The 22,259-nt window shown below is 41.8% G+C and overlaps 3 protein-coding genes across 3 annotated transcripts in view; 2 read left to right on the forward strand and 1 right to left on the reverse strand.

Annotated features, from left to right (window-relative positions):
- Positions 1 to 15,457, forward strand: part of F8 (coagulation factor VIII) — a 118,135-nt gene extending 102,678 nt beyond the window's left edge. Inside the window, exons 23-26 of the mRNA XM_060138837.1 lie at positions 3,920 to 4,064; positions 4,467 to 4,615; positions 5,371 to 5,547; positions 15,155 to 15,457. Of these exons, the coding sequence (XP_059994820.1) occupies positions 3,920 to 4,064; positions 4,467 to 4,615; positions 5,371 to 5,547; positions 15,155 to 15,310 (627 nt within the window). The 3' untranslated portion in view covers positions 15,311 to 15,457. The remainder of the gene's footprint in view (positions 1 to 3,919; positions 4,065 to 4,466; positions 4,616 to 5,370; positions 5,548 to 15,154) is intronic.
- Positions 98 to 429, reverse strand: LOC132513544 (histone H2A-Bbd type 2/3). Its single transcript, XM_060138016.1, is given in 2 exon segments — positions 98 to 133; positions 136 to 429. Coding segments are annotated over 2 exon segments (330 nt in total).
- Positions 15,458 to 19,370: 3,913 nt separating the features above from the next.
- Positions 19,371 to 20,601, forward strand: SMIM9 (small integral membrane protein 9). The gene is made up of 2 exons (XM_060137454.1): positions 19,371 to 19,512; positions 20,410 to 20,601. Exons 1-2 carry the CDS (start codon positions 19,371 to 19,373, stop codon positions 20,541 to 20,543), a joined length of 276 nt encoding a protein of 91 aa, XP_059993437.1. The 3' UTR covers positions 20,544 to 20,601.
- Positions 20,602 to 22,259: the final 1,658 nt, after the last annotated feature.

The raw sequence follows: 22,259 nt of genomic DNA on the forward strand, positions 1-22,259 counted from the left end.
GGCCGGGGCCGCCCGGGCTGTGCGGTCGGTCGGTGAGCGGACCTGGCGCCTGACGGCCGCGCCCCCAGGGGCCGGGAACCCAGGTGTCGTTGGGCAGCTAGGGCTGGGCCGGGGCCGCCTGGGAGATGGTGCTATAGTCCTGAACAAGTCTCTGAGCAGCGCGTTGCTGCGGGCCGCCACGTCCACCGGCTCCGGAGTGAGGCGCCTCCTGCTGCTGTTCTGGGCCTCATGGCGCGCCAGCTCCAGGACCCTGGCCGCCAGGTACTGGATGACGGCCACTAGGTAGACGGGTGCGGACGAGCTCAGGCGCTGGGCATAGTGGCCCTCCCGCAGGAGGCGCTCCATGTGGCTCACGGAGAAGGACAGCTCGGCTCGGGCGGTGTGGGAGCGGCGACCGGGTGACCCTCGACGGCCCCTCTTCCCTGGCATGCTGGCCGTTGGGCGCGCTTTCTGCGACGGCCTCGCTCTGCGGTGCGCTGGGATGAGGTGCGGCGGGATGAGGGGCGGTCGGTTGTGCCTGCTGGTCCCAGCATCTCAAGACAACCGGTGTTCTCAGGCCCCTCCTCCGTATCCTAGCGACCATAGGCCGGGCCCTCATTGGTCGGGGAGCACCCTGTGAGGTCACTGCTTTCCCATAACCCCTCCCCCACCCCACCTCACCCCGCCCCCACCCCCTCCGCCGGGGTCCTGGGCCTGCAAAGAAATGGCGCAGGCAGGATCCTGCTCGCTGTGCTCGCTGGACCCTCTCTTTGGTGGAACTCTCACTGTCCACCAGATGGGAACTTTGTACAGAGAAGGCAGCTAATGGCGGACCATCCAGGGGCACCAAGTATACACTGGCGGTGCTGGGCCACCATCACGACTATATATCTGCTTCCAAATGAATAATATTCCTGGCTGAATAATATTCAGCAGGCTGAATAACATTGCAATGCATGGCTAGACCACACATGTTGTGTATCCGCTCAGCAGCTGATGTACATTTGGGTGACTTCCACCTTGTGCCCGTTGGGCATAGTGCTCTGGTGAACATTCCTGTGCAGGGTTCTGTTTGAACACCTGTTTTCAACTCATTTGAGTTTACAACCCATGGGATAGATCTATGGGTTTATTTCTGGACTCCACTGATCTATGTGTCTATCCTTATGCTAGTACCACATAGTTTTGATAACTGTAGCTTTGGACTAAGTTTTGAAATAGGGAAGTGTGAGTCCTCCAACTTTTTTCTTCTTTTCCAAGATTATTTTGGCTATTCAAGGTCACTTGAAATTCCGTATGCATTTAGGATTGGCTTTTACATTTCTGTAAAACAGAGCATTGTGATTTCCATAGGGATTTCATTAAATCTCTAGACAACTTTGGGTGGGATTGCCATCTTAAAAGTATTAAGTCTTCCCGTCCACAAAATCTGCTGTCCTTCCCCTTTTCTTTTTAAGGTCATCATTCATTTCTTTCAGCAGTGCTTTGTAGTTTTCAGTCACAAGCCTTGCACCTCCTTGGCTAAATTTATCTCTGTGTGTTTTATTCCTTTTGATGTTGTGTGAAATAGAACTGTTGTCAATTTCATTTTGGATTATTTTTTCATTGCTAGGATATGGAAACACAACAGATTTTTGTGTGTTGATCTTGTATACTGCAACTTGGTTGAATTCGTTTGTTAACTCTAATGTGTTTTGTGGATTCTTTAGGGTTTCCTGTACAGAAGAACATGTCATCTGAGAATAGAAGTAGTTTAACTTCCTTTCCAACTTCGATGCTTTTCATTTCTTTTTCTTGCCTCATTGCTCTGACTAGGACTTCCGTTACAGTCTTGAGTAGAAGCACGGAAAGCAAGGATTCTTCTCTTGTTCCTGATGTTAGGGAAAATGCTTCCAGTCTTCCACCATTGAGTATGACATTAGCTAGGGTATTTCATAAAAGCCTTTTATTTTGTTGAGGAATTTCCCTTCTATTCTTAGTTTGCTGGGTGTTTTTTGTTTGTTTTTTAATCATGAAAGTTGTTAGATTTTGTTGAATGCTTTTTCTGCATCAACTAAGATGATCATGAGGGTGTTTTCCCCCTTCATTTTATCAATGTGGTTTTGACTAATCAGTTTTCTTATGTTGAGCCATCCTTGCATTCCTGGGATAATTCCTATTTGGACATGGAATGTAATATTTATAATATGCTGCTGGATTCAGCTTGCTAGAATTCTTCTGAGGATTTTTGCATCGATATTCATAAAGGCTATTGGTCTGTAATTTTCTTTCTTCTGGTATATATGTCTGGCTTTGGTATCAAGGTAATGCTGGCCCTATAGTATGAGTTAGGATGTTTTTCCTCCTTTTCTATCTTTTGGAAGAGTTTGGGGAAGGATTGGCATTAATTCTTTAAACATTTATTAGAATTCACCAGTGAAGCCACCTAGCACATAGTTTCTGGCACCTAATACATGGAGTCTAGGATTTCTGTAGTCATTAACTATTTGTTGAATTAATACATTGTCTTCCTAAGAAGGTATCTAATCAAGACACAATAATTGAGTTAAAAATGAAGCAGATCTATTTATCAAAAATAATGCTGTGCCTACAGATTGTCATACTGAGTGAAGTAAGTCAGACAGAGAAAGACAAATACATGATATCACTTATATGTGAAATCGAAAAAAAAGTGTACAAATGAACTTATGTACAAAACAGAAGTAGAGTCACAGATGTGGAAAACAAACTTATGGTTACCATGGGGTAAGGGGGGGATAAATTGGGAGATTGGGATAGACATATACACACTACTATATAGAAAATAGATAACTAATAAGGACCTACTATATAGCACATGGAACTCTACTCAATACTCTGTAACGACCTGTGTGGGAAAAGAATCTAAAAAAGCGTGGATACATGTATGTGTATAACTGATTCACTTTGCTGTACAGCAGAAACTAACACAACATTGTAAATCAACTATACTCCAATAAAAATATTTTTTAAATGCTGTGATTTCTGGGGCAATGCTATACATTTATTAACATTTTTATCCCATAGGAAGAAAAAATTGTTACATGGAAGAACAATTTTTTAAATTCCCCATAATACTATAACTCTGATGTCTGATTATATAACAGCCATACATTGATTCCTGTTTTAGTGTATTCAAGCAGATAGAGAATCCCAGGTGTTTTATGAGAGAGGATTTTCAACTTTCTTTTTTCTATATACCATGATTTAAATCTAGGCCTTTTGAATTGGAATTACTACCATATTTCTCAAACTGTGTTCCTTATTCCTTAAATATGTCATGTACTTTTCTGTAGAACCTAGACATGTCAAGTTCCTAAACCCCAGAAGTTGGATATTAACATGTGTCTCATGAATTCATACACAAGGGATCGTTAATTAACGCCCCACAGCACACACACACACACACACACACACACACTCACACACACATTATTGGAAGGTCATCCTGAGACCATATGGCAGGCCGCCTACTCCAAGTCCCCTTTCACAGCTGCAGCCGACTCTGCCCTAAGCTATTGTTTCTCAAACTGTATGGTTTGATTCAGTAGATCTGGAATAGGGCTCAAGATGTTGCGTGTCTAATTGCTCCCAGGTGATTCTAATGCAGCTGGTCTGTGGCCCACACTGGATTAGCAAAGGCCTAAATGGCTTCCACAACTTTGATGAATGACCGTTTTACAGGACCCCAAAGTAGACACTTAACCTGCTCAGACCTAATCTCCCTTGTTCCATTCTTCTCCCTGTGATTTTCTCCTTTGCATATTACATTCTAACATCTGGCTGGCCAGAATGGTTTTATTTGGGTGTTCGGTGCTGTTGAGAAATGCACAGAGCAAATTAGAAGAAAGATATGATTGGGAGGAATTGCTTCTTATTCTTTCTTCATTTTACATGTATCTGTGCTAATACCTCCCTACAGGTCTTCTTTGGCAATGTGGATTCATCTGGGATAAAACACAATGTTTTTAACCCTCCAATTATTGCTCGGTATGTCCGCTTGCACCCAACGCATTACAGCATCCGCAGCACTCTTCGCATGGAGTTGATGGGCTGTGATTTAAACAGTAAGTGTCAAGTCATCCCATGTCCTTACCTCTCCCAACCATGAGTAGGATGGCTAACCATCCTAGCTTTCCCGAGACTGGGGGGATTTCCCAGGACACAGAACTATCAATGCTAAAACCAGTACAGTCCTGGGCAAACCCATGACTTGGTCATCCTAACCATGGGATTCCCCAGGGGCAGCCACCTCCTACACTACTATTAACAAGGCAAATCAAAGTCCAACAGAGCTGAGCAGAGCTGACAAGAAAATAGGGGGCATCTTAACAGTAGCATGCAAAAGTTAGTGCCTGGAAAATGACTTCGTGATGACAATAGCCCTAGAACATATCAGTGGAGACAGGCCAGCAGAACCTCAGCTGCAACTTGTTCTTGTGATTACATTCTCCTTTCATTTCTCTGAGGTTGCAACATGGCACTGGGAATGGAGAGTAAAGCAATATCAGATGCACAGATTACTGCCTCATCCCACTTAAGCAATATGTTTGCCACCTGGTCTCCTTCACAAGCCCGACTTCACCTCCAAGGGAGGACTAATGCCTGGAGACCCCGGGTAAGAGGGAACAAATTTGCCATATAACTGATGCAGAAGAAGGAGTAGTGGTTGGGAAAGGATAGGGTAAGCTCTTGACTGTTTCTTCAGTTACTTCTATCACCTGCTTGTTCCCACAAAGAGTGTCAAGGAAAGTTGACTATACACAGAAAACCCCACAGATATTTATTTAGTGGGTGTGCCATGTGAATGGGGAAAATGATCCCTAATTGAACCTCCTAGAAACAGAATATCTATATGTAGTACTGGGCTAATATTTGTCGGAGAATTGGAGTGGCTGAAATCCAGTTTTACGGAGAAATATCAACAAAGCAAAGGGTCATAGTCATGTACAGTTCATTGGCACAGTTCTTTTCTGGGACCACTCAGTTTGTGATTTTCAATCACTGACTAGCTTGGGGAAATGGATGGAGTTAATGGTCTCTGTTCCCCCAGGGGCTTATTTTAAACAAAATACGTTGTATAACACATTGCCAAACTTTTAATACTCTAGTCAGTCTGTATATTACTCATATATTCATTCAGCAAACCTTTACTGGGCCCCTATTAAGTGGCTAACCCTGGGGATACAGAGATGAATCATGAAAAATTTCAGCCCTCAATTTGCTTCGAGTCTAATAAGGGAGACTGACAAACAGATAATTAATATGCAGAGTGATAAGTGCTGTGATATGATTAAGAAGGGATTTGGGGATTTCTGGGAGCAGATAGTGACCAAAAAGATACTACTCTAATGCACCTGGTGCATTCCCCAGGCAAATAATCAAAAAGAGTGGCTGCAAGTGGACTTCCGGAAGACAATGAGAGTCACAGGAATAACCACCCAGGGGGTGAAATCTCTGCTCACCAGCATGTACGTGAAGGAGTTCCTCATATCCAGTAGTCAAGATGGCCATAACTGGACTCTGTTTCTTCAGAATGGCAAAGTGAAGGTATGCTAATCTCACAGGAAAGGCACAAAGCCTGTCTTAGAACTTGACATTTAGAAACATAACAAGGTTGATATATGACCAGACTTTCAGGATAAACTTTACTGAGTATCTATAGTAATAGGACACTATGAAAGGCATTCTGGGAGGACACAGTGACTCCAAGCAAGAATGTATCATCCCAGGAAAGAGCAGAGTAGAGCCAAAAGCTGCTTATCCTCACAGATGTTGGTGTCGTTCAGGATGGTGGCCCTTACCGACCTCTCTAGCATAGTCTCTTGCTACTTGCTCCTTGGCTTTCTAAGCTCCACCCATACTAAGGAACCCTCAAGTCCCTAAAAACAGCATGTTTTTTCTCACACTAGGCTTTTATATGTACTGTTTCTTCCACCTAGAACATTTTTTCTAGGTACTTCTTATTGACCCTTTCACCTGGTGCATTCTTCAAGTCTCAGATAAACATCATCTCCTCCAAGAATTCCTTGTTCCCTCAAGGCTGGATTAAACATTTTTGCTTCTGGCAGTTTAGTGAACCAGAGTACTGATAATGTATGTTCTAGAGGACATTCCCATTTTAAAAAGGGCATATCTCTGATACATGCTATAACATGCATGGCTAAATTAATTAGAGCAGACACAAAAGGACAAATATTATATAATTCTACTTATATAGTAGTCAGGGTTCTCCAGAGAAACAGAACCGAATGACTCACATGATTATGGAGGCTGACAAGTCTCGAGATCTGCAGGGTGAGTCAGCAAGCTGGAGACCCAGGAGAGCCAATGGTGAAAGTTTCAGTCTGAGTGTGAAGGTCTGGAAACGGGGAGAGCCAGTGGTGTAGTTCCTGTCTGAACCCAGGAAGTGCCAATATTTGAGTTTGAGCCCAAAGGCTGGAAAAAACCCAATGTCCCAATTCAAATGGGCCATGCAAAAAGAATTCTCTCTTACTCAGACGAGGGTCAGCCTTTTTGTTCTATTCAGACCTTCAACTGATTGCATAACGCTCACCCGCTTGGGGTGGGGGGGACAGCAATCTGCTCTACTCACTCTACTATTTAAATGTTAATCTCATCCAAAAACATCCTCACCAACAGACCCAGAATAATGTTTGACCAAATATCTGGACACGTATGGCCTAGACAAGTTGACATGTAAAATTAACAATTACAATGAGACTGAAAGTCGAATAGAGGTTACCAGAGTCTGGGAGCTGGGGAGGATGGAGAGTTATTGTTTGATGGAGACAGAGTTTCAGTTTTGTTTTTGTTTTTATTTTTTGGTTTTTTGTTTTGTTTTGGCCGCACTGCGCGGCTTGTGGGATGTGGGATCTTCGTTCCCTGACCAGTGATTGAACCCGTGTCCTCAGCAGTGAGAGCACAGAGACCGAACCACTGGAGCACCAGGGAATTCCCCAGAGTTTCAGTTTTGCAAGATAAAGCGTTTTGGAGATGGTTGGTGGTGATAGTTGCACAACATTGTGAATGTACATGTTATGTACTTGTTGTCAAACGTACCTGTACGCTTAAAAAGAGTTAAAATGTTAAAATATATGTTATGTATATATTACCAAAATTTTTAAAAGGCTATAGCACTGATAGTACATACCTTTTTTTTTTTTTTTTCGGTACGCGGGCCTCTCACTGTTGTGGCCTCTCCCGTTGCGGAGCACAGGCTCCAGACGCGCAGGCTCAGCAGCCATGGCTCACGGGCCCAGCCACTCCGCGGCATGTGGGGTCTTCCCGGACTGGGGCACGAACCCGTGTCCCCTGCATCGGCAGGCGGACTCTCAACCACTGAACCACCAGGGAAGCCCTATAGTACATACTTCTTAATGCACTGCTACACTCAATGAAGAAAGGGGACTCTCCAGCCTCCTCACCACCAACAGCAAAAAACAAAACAAACAAAAAAATGAGCTTTTATTTTAAAATAATGAGCTTAAATCAGAGCAAAGAGAGGTGAAAAATGAGAAAATGTAAAATGGAGGAACTTTCGTAAAGGCAAATGCTTATATTAGTGTTGTTCTCAGGAGACCAAGCTTCGAGCAAAATGCAAGAATGGAATGTGAGACTTCTGCATTAAGTAATGAAACCCAGAAAGTAGCAGAACTAGTTGCAGATAAGTAGCACCTCCTGGCTTCTGGAAGAATGATTTCTCTAGAGAAAAAGCATTCCCAGTTTAGGTCTCCAGGATTCCTACATATTAAAATGATAAGATCATAAACATAGATCAGCAAACATACAAGATAACAAGCCAACTTGACTACAAATGGGCAGAAACAATCAATACAAATTTAGAATCTGAAGAATACCAGATATTGACATTATCAGATATATATCATAAAGTAATTATGCACAAAATATTTAAAGCAATGAGCTATGGAAACATAAAAATAAATGACAAATTATTAGGCAGTTTTGGAAAAAACAGTACTTTTAGAAATTAGAAAACATCATTGTTGAAGTTTAAAAATCAAAGAAAGACTTAATAGTGAATTGGGCACAGCCAAAGAGAATTTAGTCACTGGAACATATATCTGAAGAAATTACTGAGAATGGAGCACAGAAGGTGAAACATATGAAAAAGAAATTGAGACATATGCTATACAGAGAAAGCCATATATATATAAGTGGAATCCAGAATGAATGAAAGAAATAGTGGAGAAGTGGCAAACAAACAAGGATGACCACTTTCACCACTTCTGTTCAACACTGTACTGGAAGTTATAGCCAGAGAAATTACAAAAAAAATAAAACTAAACAAAAGGCATTCAGATTGGAAAGGAAGAAGTAAAACTGTCTCTCTTCACCAATGATATGATTTTATCATAGAAAATCCTAAAGAACCCACAAAAAGCTATTAGAACCAATAGATGAGTTCAGTAAAGTTGTAGGATACATGATCAACACACAAAAATCTGTTGTGTTTCCATACACTAGTAGTGAAAAATCTGAAAAGAAAATTAAGAAAAACATTTCATTTACAATATCATCCAAAAGAATAAAATATTTAGGAATAAACTTAACCAAGGAGGTACAAGACTTATACACTCAAAACTACAAAACATTGCTTGAAAAATTAAAGAAGACCTAAATGAATGGAGAGACATCCTGGGTTAATGGATTGGAACACATTATTAAGATGGCACTACTAACCAAAGCTTTCTACAGATTCAGTGCAATCCCTATCAAAATCCCAATGGCCATTTTTGCAGAAATGGCCAAGCTGATCTTAAAATTCATCTGTAATTGCAAGGGACCCAAAATAGCAAAAACAATATCTTGAAAAAACAGTTACAGGATTCACACTTCCCAATTTCAAAACCTACTACAAAGCTACAGTAATCAAAACACTGTGGTAGTGACATAAAGATAGAATTCAAGTCCAGAAATAACGCTATACATCTATAGTAAATTGATTTTCGATAAGGGTGCCAAGACCATTCAATGGGAAAAGAATAGTCTCTTCAACAAATAATACTGGGAAAACTGGATAGCCACATGCAAAAGAATGAAGTCACCACACACCATATACAAAAATTAATTCAAAATAGATCAAATACCTAAATATAAGAACTAAAACTTTAAAACTCGTGGAAGAAAATATAGAGGTAAATCTTCATGACCTTGGATTTTACAAATGGTTTTTTAGATGTGAACCATAATCACAAACAACAGAAGAAAAATAGATATGAAAAGAATTCTTAAACTCAACAAAAAGACAACCAAATTTAAAAATAGACAAAGGACTTCAATAGGAATTTCTCCAAAGAAGATATACAAATGGCCAACAAGCACATCAACACCAACATCTTTAGTCATTAGAAAAATGCAAATCAAAACCACAATGAGATATTACTTCACACTTACTAGGATGGCTATAATTTTTTTTAATACAGAAAGTAAGAAGTGTTAGCAAGGATGTAGAAAAATTGGAACCCATACCGCTGATGGCAATGCGAAATAGGCAGCCACTGTAGAAACCATAGAATTACCATATGATCCCAGCAATTCTGCTACTGGGTATGTACCCAAAGGAACTGAAAATAGGCAATTAACAAAAACTTGCAGGCAAATGCTCATAGCAGTACTATTCACAACAGCCAATGGGTGAAAATGACACAAATGTCCATCAACTGGTGGATAAACAAATTCTGGTCTATCCATACAGCTGAATATTATTCAGCCATTAAAAAACATAGACATGCTGATGCATGCTACAATATGGATGAACCTTGAAAATACGCTAAGTGAAAGAAGTCAGACACAAAAGACTACATATTGTATGATTCCATTTATACGAAATATCCAGAATAGGAAAATATAGAGAGACAGAAAACAGGTTAGTGATTACAAGAGATTGGAGGGAAGGGTAAACGGGGAGTGGCTTCCTGATGGGTACTGGATTTCCTTTTGGAGTGATAGAAATATTCTGGAACTAGATAATGGTGAATGTACTAAATGCCACTGAATTTTACAATTTAAAATGGTTAAGATGATAAGTTTTATGTTATGTACATTTTACCACAATAAAAAGGAACCAGAAGACACATACATTACCATAATAAGAGTGACAAGCTGACAGGTGATTTCTAAGCAATAATGAAAATCAGAAGATAATTAATGATATCCATGTGATGCTAAAAGGAAAAATCTGAAACCTGCCCCCAAAAGAAAGAAAATCTGGTGAAATATTTTTCATGCATTCAAGCAAAAACTAAAAAAATTTTTCAGGGACTTCCCTGGCAGTCCAGTGGTGAAGACTCTGAGCTTCCACTGCAGAGGGCCTGGGTTCAATCCCTGGTGGGGGAACTAAGATCCCGCAAGCTGTGCAGCCACAGCCCAAACAAACAAAATTTCCAACTTGCATGACTGATTTTACCACCCAGTAAAATCCTGCCAACATAAAAAAATGAGGATATTTATTAACCTTATGACAGTAAATTTGGAAGATTAGGTAAAATGGATAATTTCTAGTAAATATAACTTACTCAAGAAAGAATCAAAAACCCTGAAACTCCTACAACCATTTTTTTTTATTGGCCACGCCCCACAACTTCCTGAATCTTAGTTCCCCGACCAGGGATGGAACCTGGGCCCCCTGCAGTGGAAGTGCGGAAACTCCTACAACCTTTGAAAGATTGAATTGGTGTTCAAAAATCTTCCTACAAAGAAACCTCCAGATTCAGATGGCTATACTAAATACTCTACCAAATTATCAAGGGAGAAATAATACCATTATTACAAAGATTCTTCCAGAAAATGGAAAAAGCTTGTATTTACATTATCCAACTCTTTAAATGATGACAACAAAGACAATTTTATTAGAAAAGAAAATAATAGGCCAACTTTACTCATGAACATAGATCCGAAACAAAATATTAGCAATATGTATGTGTTAGATTTATCCTAGGAATGCAAGGTTGGCTTAACATTAGAAAATTAATGCAATCCATCACATTAATGAACTTCAGGATTATACAGCCAATAAATGCTGAGAAAAAGATTCATAAAATTCAATATCTATTCTTAATGGGAAAATCTGGCAAACTAAGACTAGTAGGGAAACTACGCAATCTGATAAAGGATATTCACAAAAATTTTACAGCAAATATAATATTTTAGGTGAAACACAGAAAGGTTTCCCTTTGAGATTAAAAATAAGATACCATTTATCTATTGCTGCATCACAAACTACCCTGAAACTTGGCCACAATTTTGTGGATCAGGAATTTAGGTTGATCTGTCTGGCTGGTTTGTCTGTGATCCATGGGGTTTCAGTGGGTATGGACGGATGGATCTACTTCCTAGCTGGCTTCTTTGCTCACCTACCTGGTATCTTGGTTCTCCTTGACCTTTTCATCCACTGGTGTCTCTTCAGGGCCTCTCAGCATGGTGGTCTTAGGATAGTCACTCTTCTTACATAAAAGCTAGATTCCAAGAAACCAAGGTGGAAGCCGTCAGTCCTCTTGAACTTGGCACAGCATCACCTCTGCCGCCATACTCTATCAGCCTGCAGAATCAATTGCCCCCCCAACTTAAAACAAATCAAAAGACACATGCGCCCCAATGTTCACTGCAGCACTATTTACAATAGCCAGGACATGGAAGCAACCTAAGTGTCCAAGGACAGAGGAATGGATAAAGAGGATGTGGTACATATATACAATGCAATACTACTCAGCCATAAAAAAGAACGAAACAATGCCATTTGCAGCAACATGGATGGACCTAGAGATTATCATACTAAGTGAAGTAAGTCAGACACAGAAAGACAAATATCATATGATATCACTTATATGTGGAATCTAAAAGAAATGATACAAAAGAACTCATTTACAAAACAGAAATAGACTCACAGACATAGAAAACAAACTTATGGTTACCAAAGGGGAAGGGTGGGGGGAAGAGAGATAAATTAGGAGTTTGGGATTAACAGATATACACTACTATACATAAAATAGATAAGCAACAAGGATTTACTGTATAGCACAGGGAACTATATTCGATATCTTGTAATAACCTATAATGGAAAATAATCTGGAAAAAAAGTATATATAACTGAATCACTTTACTGTATATCTGAAACTAACACAATATTGTAAACCAACTATACTTCAATTTTTTTTTAAAAAAAGGGAATTCCCTGGAGGTCCAGTGGTTAGGACTCTGCGCTTTCACTGCAATGGCCTGGGTTCAATCCCTGGCCGGTAAACTAAGATCCCGCAAGCTGCGTGGCACGGCCAAAAAAAAAAAAAAGTCAAAATACACCTACCTCTCCATGGGAGGAGTATCAAAAAAATTCATAGCCATCTTTAATCTGCCCCATCCACTTTTATTAAAAACTGTATTGGAGGGCCTAAGCAATGCAGTAAGGTAAGAAAAAGAAATAAAATGTGTTAGGATTGGGAAAAAAAGCCCTCTCATAATATGTGGAAGATACGATGGCATACATAGAAAATCCAAAAGAATCTATCTATCTAAATTATTAGAATTACTAAGATAAGTTTGCAAGCTTGCTGAAAACAAAATCAATAGAAAATTTTATTGTATTTCTACATGCCAGAAACAAATAGAAAAATAATTTAAAATAGCATTTTAAAATTCCAAATAGTGAGTTGTACATTCTCATCAAATAATGGCAGCTGCCTAAATCTCTCCATACAGCCTTCAAAAACCATCTCTCTATCTAACTATCTCTCTGTAGATATATTTTAAAATTGAAAATAAAACCACCCATAACTCACAGAATAACTAGAAGACAAAGAATACCATAAGTTTCAGTGGTGGAAATTAAGTGTTCTGGAAAAGCAAAAATGAGTCACAAAATCACAAGACATATCTTCCTATCCCATTTGTTACAGAAATTGCACTTCTCTTTATCAACAGTAGAGGGTGCTTGTGGACTAAGAAACCTAACAAGCCACCCAAACCTCTTATCTCTGACTACATATTGTAAAATCACCTCATTGCTGTGATGAATGAACAGAAAATAGCAGATGAGGTAAAAGGTATTATTCTTTTATTTTATTTATTTATTCATTTACTTATCTATTTTTGGCTGCATTGGGTCTTTGTTGCTGCACCCGGGCTTTCTCTAGTTGTGGCGAGCAGGGGCTATTCTTCATTGCAGTGCGCGGGCTTCTCATTGCGGTGGCTTCTCTTGTTGTGGAGCACGGACTCTAGGCACACGGACTCAGTAGTTGTGGCTCACGGGCTCAGTAGTTGTGGCTCGTGGGCTCTACAGCGCAGGCTCAGTAGTTGTGGCGCATGGGCTTATTTGCTCCACGGCATGTGGAATCTTCCCAGACCAGGGATCGAACCCATGTGCCCTGCATTGGCAGGTGGAGTCTTAACCACTGGGCCACCAGGGAAGTCACAAAGCTATTACTCTTGATTTTTCACTTCCTCCTTTTTTGAAAACTCCATTGACTTTGGGCTTCATAGTAGGACTCATGTTGACCAATGCAGTGTAAGTAGACATGATATAAACCACTTTCCAACAGAAGCTTTCAATGTGATCCTGTGTTTGGCTCAGTCTCTGGTGCCTCTGCTCTCTGCCATGAGATAAAAATGTCCAAGCTGAGAAGACATGGCGTACGTGAGCCTTGGCCTGGAGCAGAGCCTAAGCCAACCCAGAACAGTCTTGGTTTCCAAATACCATTTCCTAGTAAAAGGAACCTGGGCTCCTTAGAGATTTCAAGACCAGAGCCAGGAAACTGCTAGGTGTTACTGGAACATCTTGGAGTCCATTATCATCATCAAAAATATAAAGGGAGAGGAGACGTTCTTCTCCACAGAAGAATTCCAGCTAATAAATGTAGAAGACATGACAAAATTAAGAAACCAATCATCAATACAGTATATAATACTTGTAAGGAGCTTCAGTAGATACTAAAACCATTGGATGAAAGCTTAATGTGGAACAGAATATTTACACAGTCTCAAAGTCTAACCCCACAGATTGTTAGGTAAGGGAAGTTATTACCTTTATAAAAGAGAGATCTGGTGGACATCACCTTAACTAAGGGTCAAACTCTGGAGGAATCGGCATCACGTGTCCTCTGATGTGATATGGTGGGAAAGGCACATCACCTAGTTAATATTCTCACTAACGATGTTGAACTGAAATCTAATAATAAGAAAACAGTCACACAAATTTAGAATGTGGGACATTCTACAACGCAATGGTCCTAGACTTTTTAAAATGTCAACACCATGAAGGACAAAAAAAGACCAGAGACTAGGAGTCTGTTGTAGATTAAAGGAGATTTAAGTGTTCCTTGTATTATTCTTTCAGTTTCTTGAGGGAAAAGATCAAGGAATAAGTCTAACAGAAGATGTACAAGCCTCCAAAGTATGCCACAAATATTTATCCAAGAATCTCTTTTGTTTCCCGAAAGTTTTATCAAACACACAAACTTTAACAAATGTTTACAGTATATTTGCTACGTATATACTATATATATTGTACGTGTGGAAGGTCAGTGACCAAGGTCTCTGCTGTCATGGAACCGACATTTGGTGGTGAAAACAAATGAAATGGTCAATAAGCAGGTAAACAGATAAATGAGAAGATTCTGAATGGTGTAAAGGAAATGAACAAGAGGAGATTCAGAGTCAACAAGAGTCCTGTTCCAGAGATAACATTTAAACTGAGACCCAAAGCCTCGGCAGGCTGAAGTATTTGGGAGTAAAATATCATGATGTTTACAACTTCCTTGAATTAGTTGGGAAAGCGGGTGAGAAGATTCCAGAGGGAAGCCATAGCTGGAGGCACGGCCTCCACAGGAGGTTAGCAAGGATGCTCTTAATTCTAGATGTCACAACCACTTTCCCAGGTACAGAGGCAGGGGACCGAGTCATCCAGTCACCTCCCAGGGTTCAATCCTGGACTACCGGAAGCGTGGGTCCCTCAATTGGAAGTGGAAAAAAGCGTGCGTGCTGGGCGATGGGCATTGGAGTGGGTGCCCGTGAGGGGGCGGAGCTTAGGGAGAGTTACAGACCAAGCAGGAGGCCAATGGACTTGGGGAGCCTCTCGGGTGTGTGTGTGTGTAAACATTATAACTCTTTTCCTGTCAACCAACAAATGCTATCTCTCCTCTTTCAGATTTTTCAGGGAAATCAAGACTCCTTCACACCCGTGGTGAACGCTCTAGACCCCCCGCTGTTTACCCGCTTCCTTCGAATTCACCCGCAGAGCTGGGCGCACCACATCGCCCTGAGGCTGGAGCTTCTGGGCTGCGAGGCGCAGCAGCAGTACTGAGGCCCGGTCCTTCCTTCCTGGCCCCGGGCCCTTTCCTGATTCGGGTCCAGCATCCCTCTGAGCCCGCCCTCCGGGTCACTTCCTGCCCCACGCTGCCCACGGTGCCATCGTTTTTCTATATATTTCAATTCCTCAGTCCCGGCAGATATGCCCTGAAGCCTCCCAAATCAATCGTCATGTGTCCTGCGTTCTCTGGGGCTGTTGCATCCAATTTACCTCTTGCGCATTTGCTGCGGCCGCTCCCTGATTGGTCCTTCCTTCCAAGGTACTCAGGCAAAAAGCAATGAGGAAACTCAGCTGGAAAGCATTCTCCTCTGGACACGGCCACCACTTCCTCCTCTGTGGTGACCAAGAAAGGTCATGATCATACTAGGCTTCTAAAGGACATATTTTTAATATTTCCACAGAAAAATGAGGAAAATCCATGGCTCTCTGGGATAGGAGATACAACATTGTAATTCTAATCATGCACTCATTTTACTCCCTCCTCAGCTAATTTCCTGCTGAAACGACACAACAAAATGTACCAGGAAATTCTGTACCCTAACTGCCCAAGAGGAACCCCCACCTCGCCCCATCCCTGACAGATAAGGTTGGGAATGGTTTACTGTCCTGTAAAAGTCCATTAAGGTTAGAGGTTAATTTACAGAAATCAATAAGGTGATACGGTTTGACTCCCTGTAAAAGGTTAACCACTTTTATGTCTAACTTAATCATCTTGTTTTGGCATTCTTTTCCCATTGACCACATACATCTTTATTTTTCAAATGCTCTTGGAACCAGCTCTTTTGTCTTCCCGCTGGTTCCCTCAAGAATCAGTTAAACAAAACATTGATGTGTGAAAACAAATGCCTTTGAGAGTTGTGCTTTTATACTGGAAATAAAAATGTGAACAATGAAATTTTATAATTTATGAGGTGAAGCTAACATTTAAAAAATTAGAAATGGAGCCTTGATCCAGTAGCAGAGAGAGAGATTCTTAACCTTGACATCCATTAGCACTAGAAGGAGTAAAGGCAGTAGTCTGGCCTCTGGCCCATCCCACAAACCCCCCTTTTATAAGTTTTCTAGAGGTTGTGACCAACCAGAATCCGGGAGAGGCTGCAGCAGAATGTAGTGAACCTAATGTGAGAAATGCTGTATTTGCATCGCCCAGATCTCCTGGGATCACTTTTACGAGTTCAGTGTTTGCAATCATACTCCAGCTGATTTGGCTAATGGGGGGGCCTGTACTCAGAAACCTACAAGACCCTGATGAAGATGACACAGATGGACAAATATACTGTGTTCATGGATTGGAAAAATTAATATTGTTAAAATGACAATGCTACCCAAGGCAATCTACAGATTTAATGCAATCTTTATCAAAATACCAATGGCATTTTTCCAGAACCAGAACAAACAATTCTAAAATTTATATGGAAATACAAAAGACCCTGAACAGCCAAAACATCTTCAGAAACAAGAACAAAACTAGAGGAATCATGCTTCCTGACTTCAGACTGTATTACAAAGCTACAGTCATCAAAACAGTATGGTAATGGCTCAAAAATAGACAAAAACAGACACATAAACCAATGGAACAGGATACAGAGCCCAGAAATAAACCCACACACCTATGGTCAATTAATCTATGACAAAGGAGACAAGAATATACAATGAAGAAAAGACAGTCTCTTCAATAAGTGGTGCTGGGAAAACTGGACAGTTACATGTAAAAGAATGAAATTAGAACATTTCCTCATACCATATACAAAAATAAACTCAAAGTGGTATAATTATTTTGGAAAACAATCTGGCATTATCTACAAAAGTTGAGCATAAAGATAGCCTGTGGCAATTCTGTTGGGTAATGACCTAGACCCAGAACTGCCATGTGAACCAAGAGACAGGGCAAAACTACCCATAACACTTCCAAACTGGAAACAACCCTTATTGCATATATTTCCTAGTGGCTCACTTTAATTGCAGTAGAGTAATCCATTAGATAATATATATCACAATTTATTTATCCATTGCTTTTCTGACTGATTCATTTATGCCAGTTCTTCTATGGAGCTGATCATCCTTTTTAAAAAATTGATTTGTAAGAGTTCTTTGTATGTTAAGGACATTAACCTATTATCTGTCATATATGTTGTGGAATTTTTCACCTAGTTTGTCATTAATCTTTTATCTTTCTTTACAATGTTTTGCTGTATGAAAGCTTTACATTTTTATGCAATAAATTTATCATTATTTTCACCTATGGCTTTGGGGTTTTATGACATATTCAAAGTAGCTTTTTTCACCCCAAGATTACAAAAAACTCCACTCCTGTTTTATCCCGATATGTATATGGTTTTATTTTTGTTTAGTCCTTGATCCATCTAGAGTTTATTTTTGTGTGTATGGCTGTCACTTCAGTCAGTGCATCCGAATGAATAGCCAGTCGTCACATTAAACCATCTCTTTTTCCCCACTGAAATGAAATGCCACGTTTATCATCTATTAAAATCCCATACATACACTATTTGAAGGTGCAGTAGATACCATGTGGCAAACAAAATATCTTAGAAAGCTTCAAGCCCAAGAGGATATGGCTACCATGAGGATGGGTTTCAGTATCGACACAAATATTTATGCATAGACAGAAGAAAACATCTGTATGCTTAGCTGTCAAATAGAGGGAGACTGGGGGCAGATCAAATGCGGTAGATGACATCATAAGGAGGAGTAGAATTCTATTTGGAACTTCAGAAACCTTGAAGGAAGACTCTGGCCAGCTTCTTCTTAAGACGGAGGCCTGACTCACTGGCTTCTTTGCCACCTTACCTGACACGGGTCTCAACAGTGGGTGAGAATGTCAGTTCTAAATGTCTTAAGTAATAGAAAGCTCAAATAGGGGTTTATTTTTCTCAGACCTAGTAGTTGAGAGGTGGGCAGATAGAGGTGTTGGTTTAGTGGCTTAAAATTGTCAGAGCCAGAATAGGTGTCATTTTCTTGGCCTTTTCCTTGTGTCCATTGCCTGATGGTCACAGGATGGCTCCTCCAACCCCAGGTAACACTTAAAGAATGTTCAAGGCAACACAAAGGGGAAATGGTAGCACCATTTCTTTTATCAAGACAGCAGAAAGTCTTCCCAGAAGCCACCCATCAGATCTCCATTATGCTTCAGTGTCCAAAACTATGTCCCACAGCCATTGCTAGCAGCAAGGCTGGCTGGGAGAAAGCGGATTCCGCTTTTCTAGCCTCTCTGGTTGCACGTAATAAGTGAAGAGGGGGTGGTGATGACAGGCAATGAACAATATCTGCCCAAATTCACCACCCATTCATTCATTCAAAAAATATTTATTGAGCACCTGAACAGCCTATGTGAACAAAACAGAGAGGAGCACGTGTGGCTTGTTCCAGAGGAAATGAGGCTGAGGTGGAGCGATCAAGAGTAGATAATAGGCCATGAGGTCAGGGAAGTCAGTAGGATACTACCTGACTTACAACAAAGTGAGATCTCTTTGGCTGTTCAGTGGCAGCAAGCAGGAAGCTATGAACTCCTGTGACTGCAGAACTTCTGGGCCACCGCCACCCCCATGATGGACTGTGCCCCCTTATCCACTGAGATTCATACCTGGTTAACCATTTATACTGCTTATTTGCTGATTCAGTAATAAACCCAACTCAAAACAAAACGAAATGAAAAGGATGTGGGACTGAAAACGTGGAGTCAAAGATGACACCACAGGGTTTGGCCTGAACAACTTAAGAGTTTCCACTAATTGAGCTGGAAAAGCCCAAAGGGGCATGTGGTTGAGGAGGGGATGTCAGGTACCTGATCCGATGGAGCACAGTCAATTTCTGTCTCGTGTTGTTTTGTTTCTTGAAGGCGGGTTGGTTTTTGCCTTGGAAACTGACTGTGTTCAGGATTCAACAGTGTCAGTAAGTGAATTTTTCTTGTGTTCATAATAGCTCTAGGTTTGCAATAAAATCTAAACCACCATTTTCTGACTTTTCAGACAGAGCTGCCTTGGGACGAGCCAAGGGAAAAGCCATCTCCCCTCGGTGCAGGCCCTCGGGAGGGCGCATGGAACCCCCAAAGCTGCTGAGCACTGGATTTCTGCTGTGCTCTCTGACTTGCCTCTTGTTGGAAACTGTCGCTTTGTCTCTGTCACCTTTATCTGCCTTCGGAAAACAAGACCAGGATGGATTGGAACCACGCTCAAGGGGTGTGTTTGCTGTTACGATGAATGTTCCTATCTTCATAGGACGTAAGATTCCTGTCTCCGGTCAGGAAAGAGTGATTCTGTATTTTAAAAAAAATGTTCACAGGAAAGCAAAGTATTTCTGGTTTGGTTCAACAAGCATGAACCCACTAAGCCAAAGCCACAGGTGTCAACCTTCCATAAAATATGACAAACACTCCCTGAGGACAAAGGGATAATTAAAGTTGTCTGGGGGGAGGGGTCAAGAAGGACTTCAGAAAGGAAGCGAAATTTCAGCTAAAGCTGACGAGCCGCTGACCCATGGCTTAGCTGCTCCCGAAGCCCAGCGTGGTGCCGAGTTCCTTCCCATCGCTGGAAAGGGTACCGTTGTGAGTGGTGAACCCTCCTGACTTCACACCACAGACACTTTTGTTTGCCCTGCCTCTTCCCCTGATCAGCAGACCCTGAACCTCCTTCTGCCGGCCGCCCCGGCCTCCTCCTGTTGGTGCCACTGGGCAGGCGGCCTTCTCCTTTCTCCTCACGGGACACCCAGGGCCCTCAGCTTCCCGAACACCCTCTAGGCAACAGCATGGTGTCTATTAAGTCGTGCTCCTCGCTCACAGTGTACCCCATTGATTCACAGACACCTCCAAACAACCTTTAAGCGATCTGGGGCGGACATTATTGTTCCTATTTCACATACAAGGAGGAAAAGATGATGTCCATCTGAGGATACCTTTGTTTTCCCAAAAGTGTATTCCTTTAATCTCTCAGCACAGCAAAGTTGTTAGGAATATAGGCCCTGGGCAACTATAAGAACCTGAGATCTGGGACAACTATTTGAACTTGAACCAGGTTTCAAATCCCAGCTTCATCACTTACTCGGGCTCTCTTCAGTGACTGTCTATGCTCTTCCTGCAGAAACTTCCAGGTCCTGGCTGAGCAACTTCAGTGATTACCTGTGGGATCTCATCAGGAGCTCCATCCCTACAGCTGCCATTTTTGCTTTTCTGATCATTTCAGCGATCATGGGGACCCTCTGTTGCCTCACGTAAGCTGCTGGGGGGAGGAGAGGGGGAACCGAGGGAGAGGCAGGAACAGCCAAGTTCCACACCAGCCTGCGCATCTGTAACTAAGGGAAAGTTCTGAGGAAGGTGATTGTGGGAACACCACTCTGAAAGCCCATGTGTGCCCCTTTGAAAAAGTCTCCTGCACGTTCTCTTTTTTTCTCTAACCCACTCCCTATGTTTCCAACCACCGACACATGACGTTTAAAGACCAGTGTTTGCAATTGATCTTTCTTTTTTCTTACACTAACTTCATTAACTCCTAATTATCCTTCCCTTTAGTTTAGGAACTATACATGGAAAACATATGATTAACTTTTCAACTGCCTGAAAATTTGCTGGAATATTTATTATTAAATCATATGAAGCCAAAGAGATTCCTGAAATAGCTAACAAAATACTTAAGCTTAGCTAGCAAAGCCTGAATTTCATTAATTCAATCAGTATTTACTAAGACATGACCACTTGCCTGTCTCTGTCCTGATTACTAGAGACAGAGAAATAAGACAACTGAATAATTACAACCTGGTGGCTCAGGGCTGTTCAAACTGCGGACTCCAATAAAGTGGCCGAGGTCAAAGATCAGGTGAAGGGTGTGGCATCCCCACCTGAGGCTCCTGATAACCTCAAAACGACCACAGATCAAGAACCATGTCTAGGAAACAAACCTGGATATGGTTCCTGGCACCTAGAACTCACAGGAGCCAAACAGAACTAAATGAGCTATTCACTGTTTCAGAGCTCGGATCGGCCATGGGAAGGACACTTGCTTCAGGCATGGCCACAGAGAATAGTGGACCGGGGAGCGTCCTGGAGGATGGGCCACAGGCAGGGAGCTCCCCCTTCTCGGAGGAAGAGCTGGGCCTGATCAATGTCTGGCCAGCAGGATTCCAGAATGACTACAGAGCAGGGAGTGCTGTAGGCCTCCCGGTCTTCCTCTTTTCAAAGGGAAGGGTTTACAGCCGTTGCCCTCTTCCTGCGCCATCACTGTATGGGGCAGGGGTGGGGGTGGAAGCTGGAGACCAGGGGCACATGGTCTACTTCGGTTCAAAGCTCTCTTAACCAAGAAGAGCCACACCCAGACTTGAGAGAACCAGATACTCTGGAAGCAGACTGTGTGGCGGGAGTGTGGTGTGCAGGGTATTATCAGGGATCAACGCCTGCGGGGGGCAGGGGCAGGAAGGGAGAAGCTGAACCGCCTTGCAAGCCCTGCAAGGCCTCCGGTGACCCCCTTCAGAGTTGTCCTTCCCCCGCCGCAGGAAGTACAGGCTCTGTGTTCACCAACCCTGTTCCTTCTTCCCAAGCACAGAGGAAGACTGCATTTCACAACTAAAGAAGCCAGGACTCAAGTCAACATACATTTGATTCTCTATCTTTTAAATCACTGTTGCTCAAACTCTGGCCAACAGGCCGGCTGCATCAGAAACATCTGAGGCTTTGCTGAAACACGCACACACGGAGGGACTTCTGTGAAGACAGGCAGGCAACAGGCCGAGAGAAATGTTGCCTTTGTGAAGTAAATGGCTCAGCCTGGCGAGAAAAACCAGTAAACCCTTGCTTGCTGGGAACAAACAAGGACAGTAAGAACAAAACAAAAGAAGACATGGATGACAAAATATAAAAGGATCCAAAAAGCTGGATAAACAAAGACCTTAGTGAAAGTAAGATTAGAGAAAAAAATGATAGATGCAGGAGACATAATTA

Source organism: Lagenorhynchus albirostris, chromosome X (genome assembly GCF_949774975.1).
Source record: "Lagenorhynchus albirostris chromosome X, mLagAlb1.1, whole genome shotgun sequence".
Taxonomy (NCBI): Eukaryota; Metazoa; Chordata; class Mammalia; order Artiodactyla; family Delphinidae; genus Lagenorhynchus; species Lagenorhynchus albirostris.

Bases quoted from the DNA above. Each gene is read 5' to 3' on its own strand.
- SMIM9 (XM_060137454.1), top strand. From the start codon at position 19,371: ATGGAACCCCCAAAGCTGCTGAGCACTGGATTTCTGCTGTGCTCTCTG. The intron at 19,513-20,409 runs GTGTGTTTGCTG...CTCTTCCTGCAG, and splicing joins ATTGGAACCACGCTCAAGGG to AAACTTCCAGGTCCTGGCTG.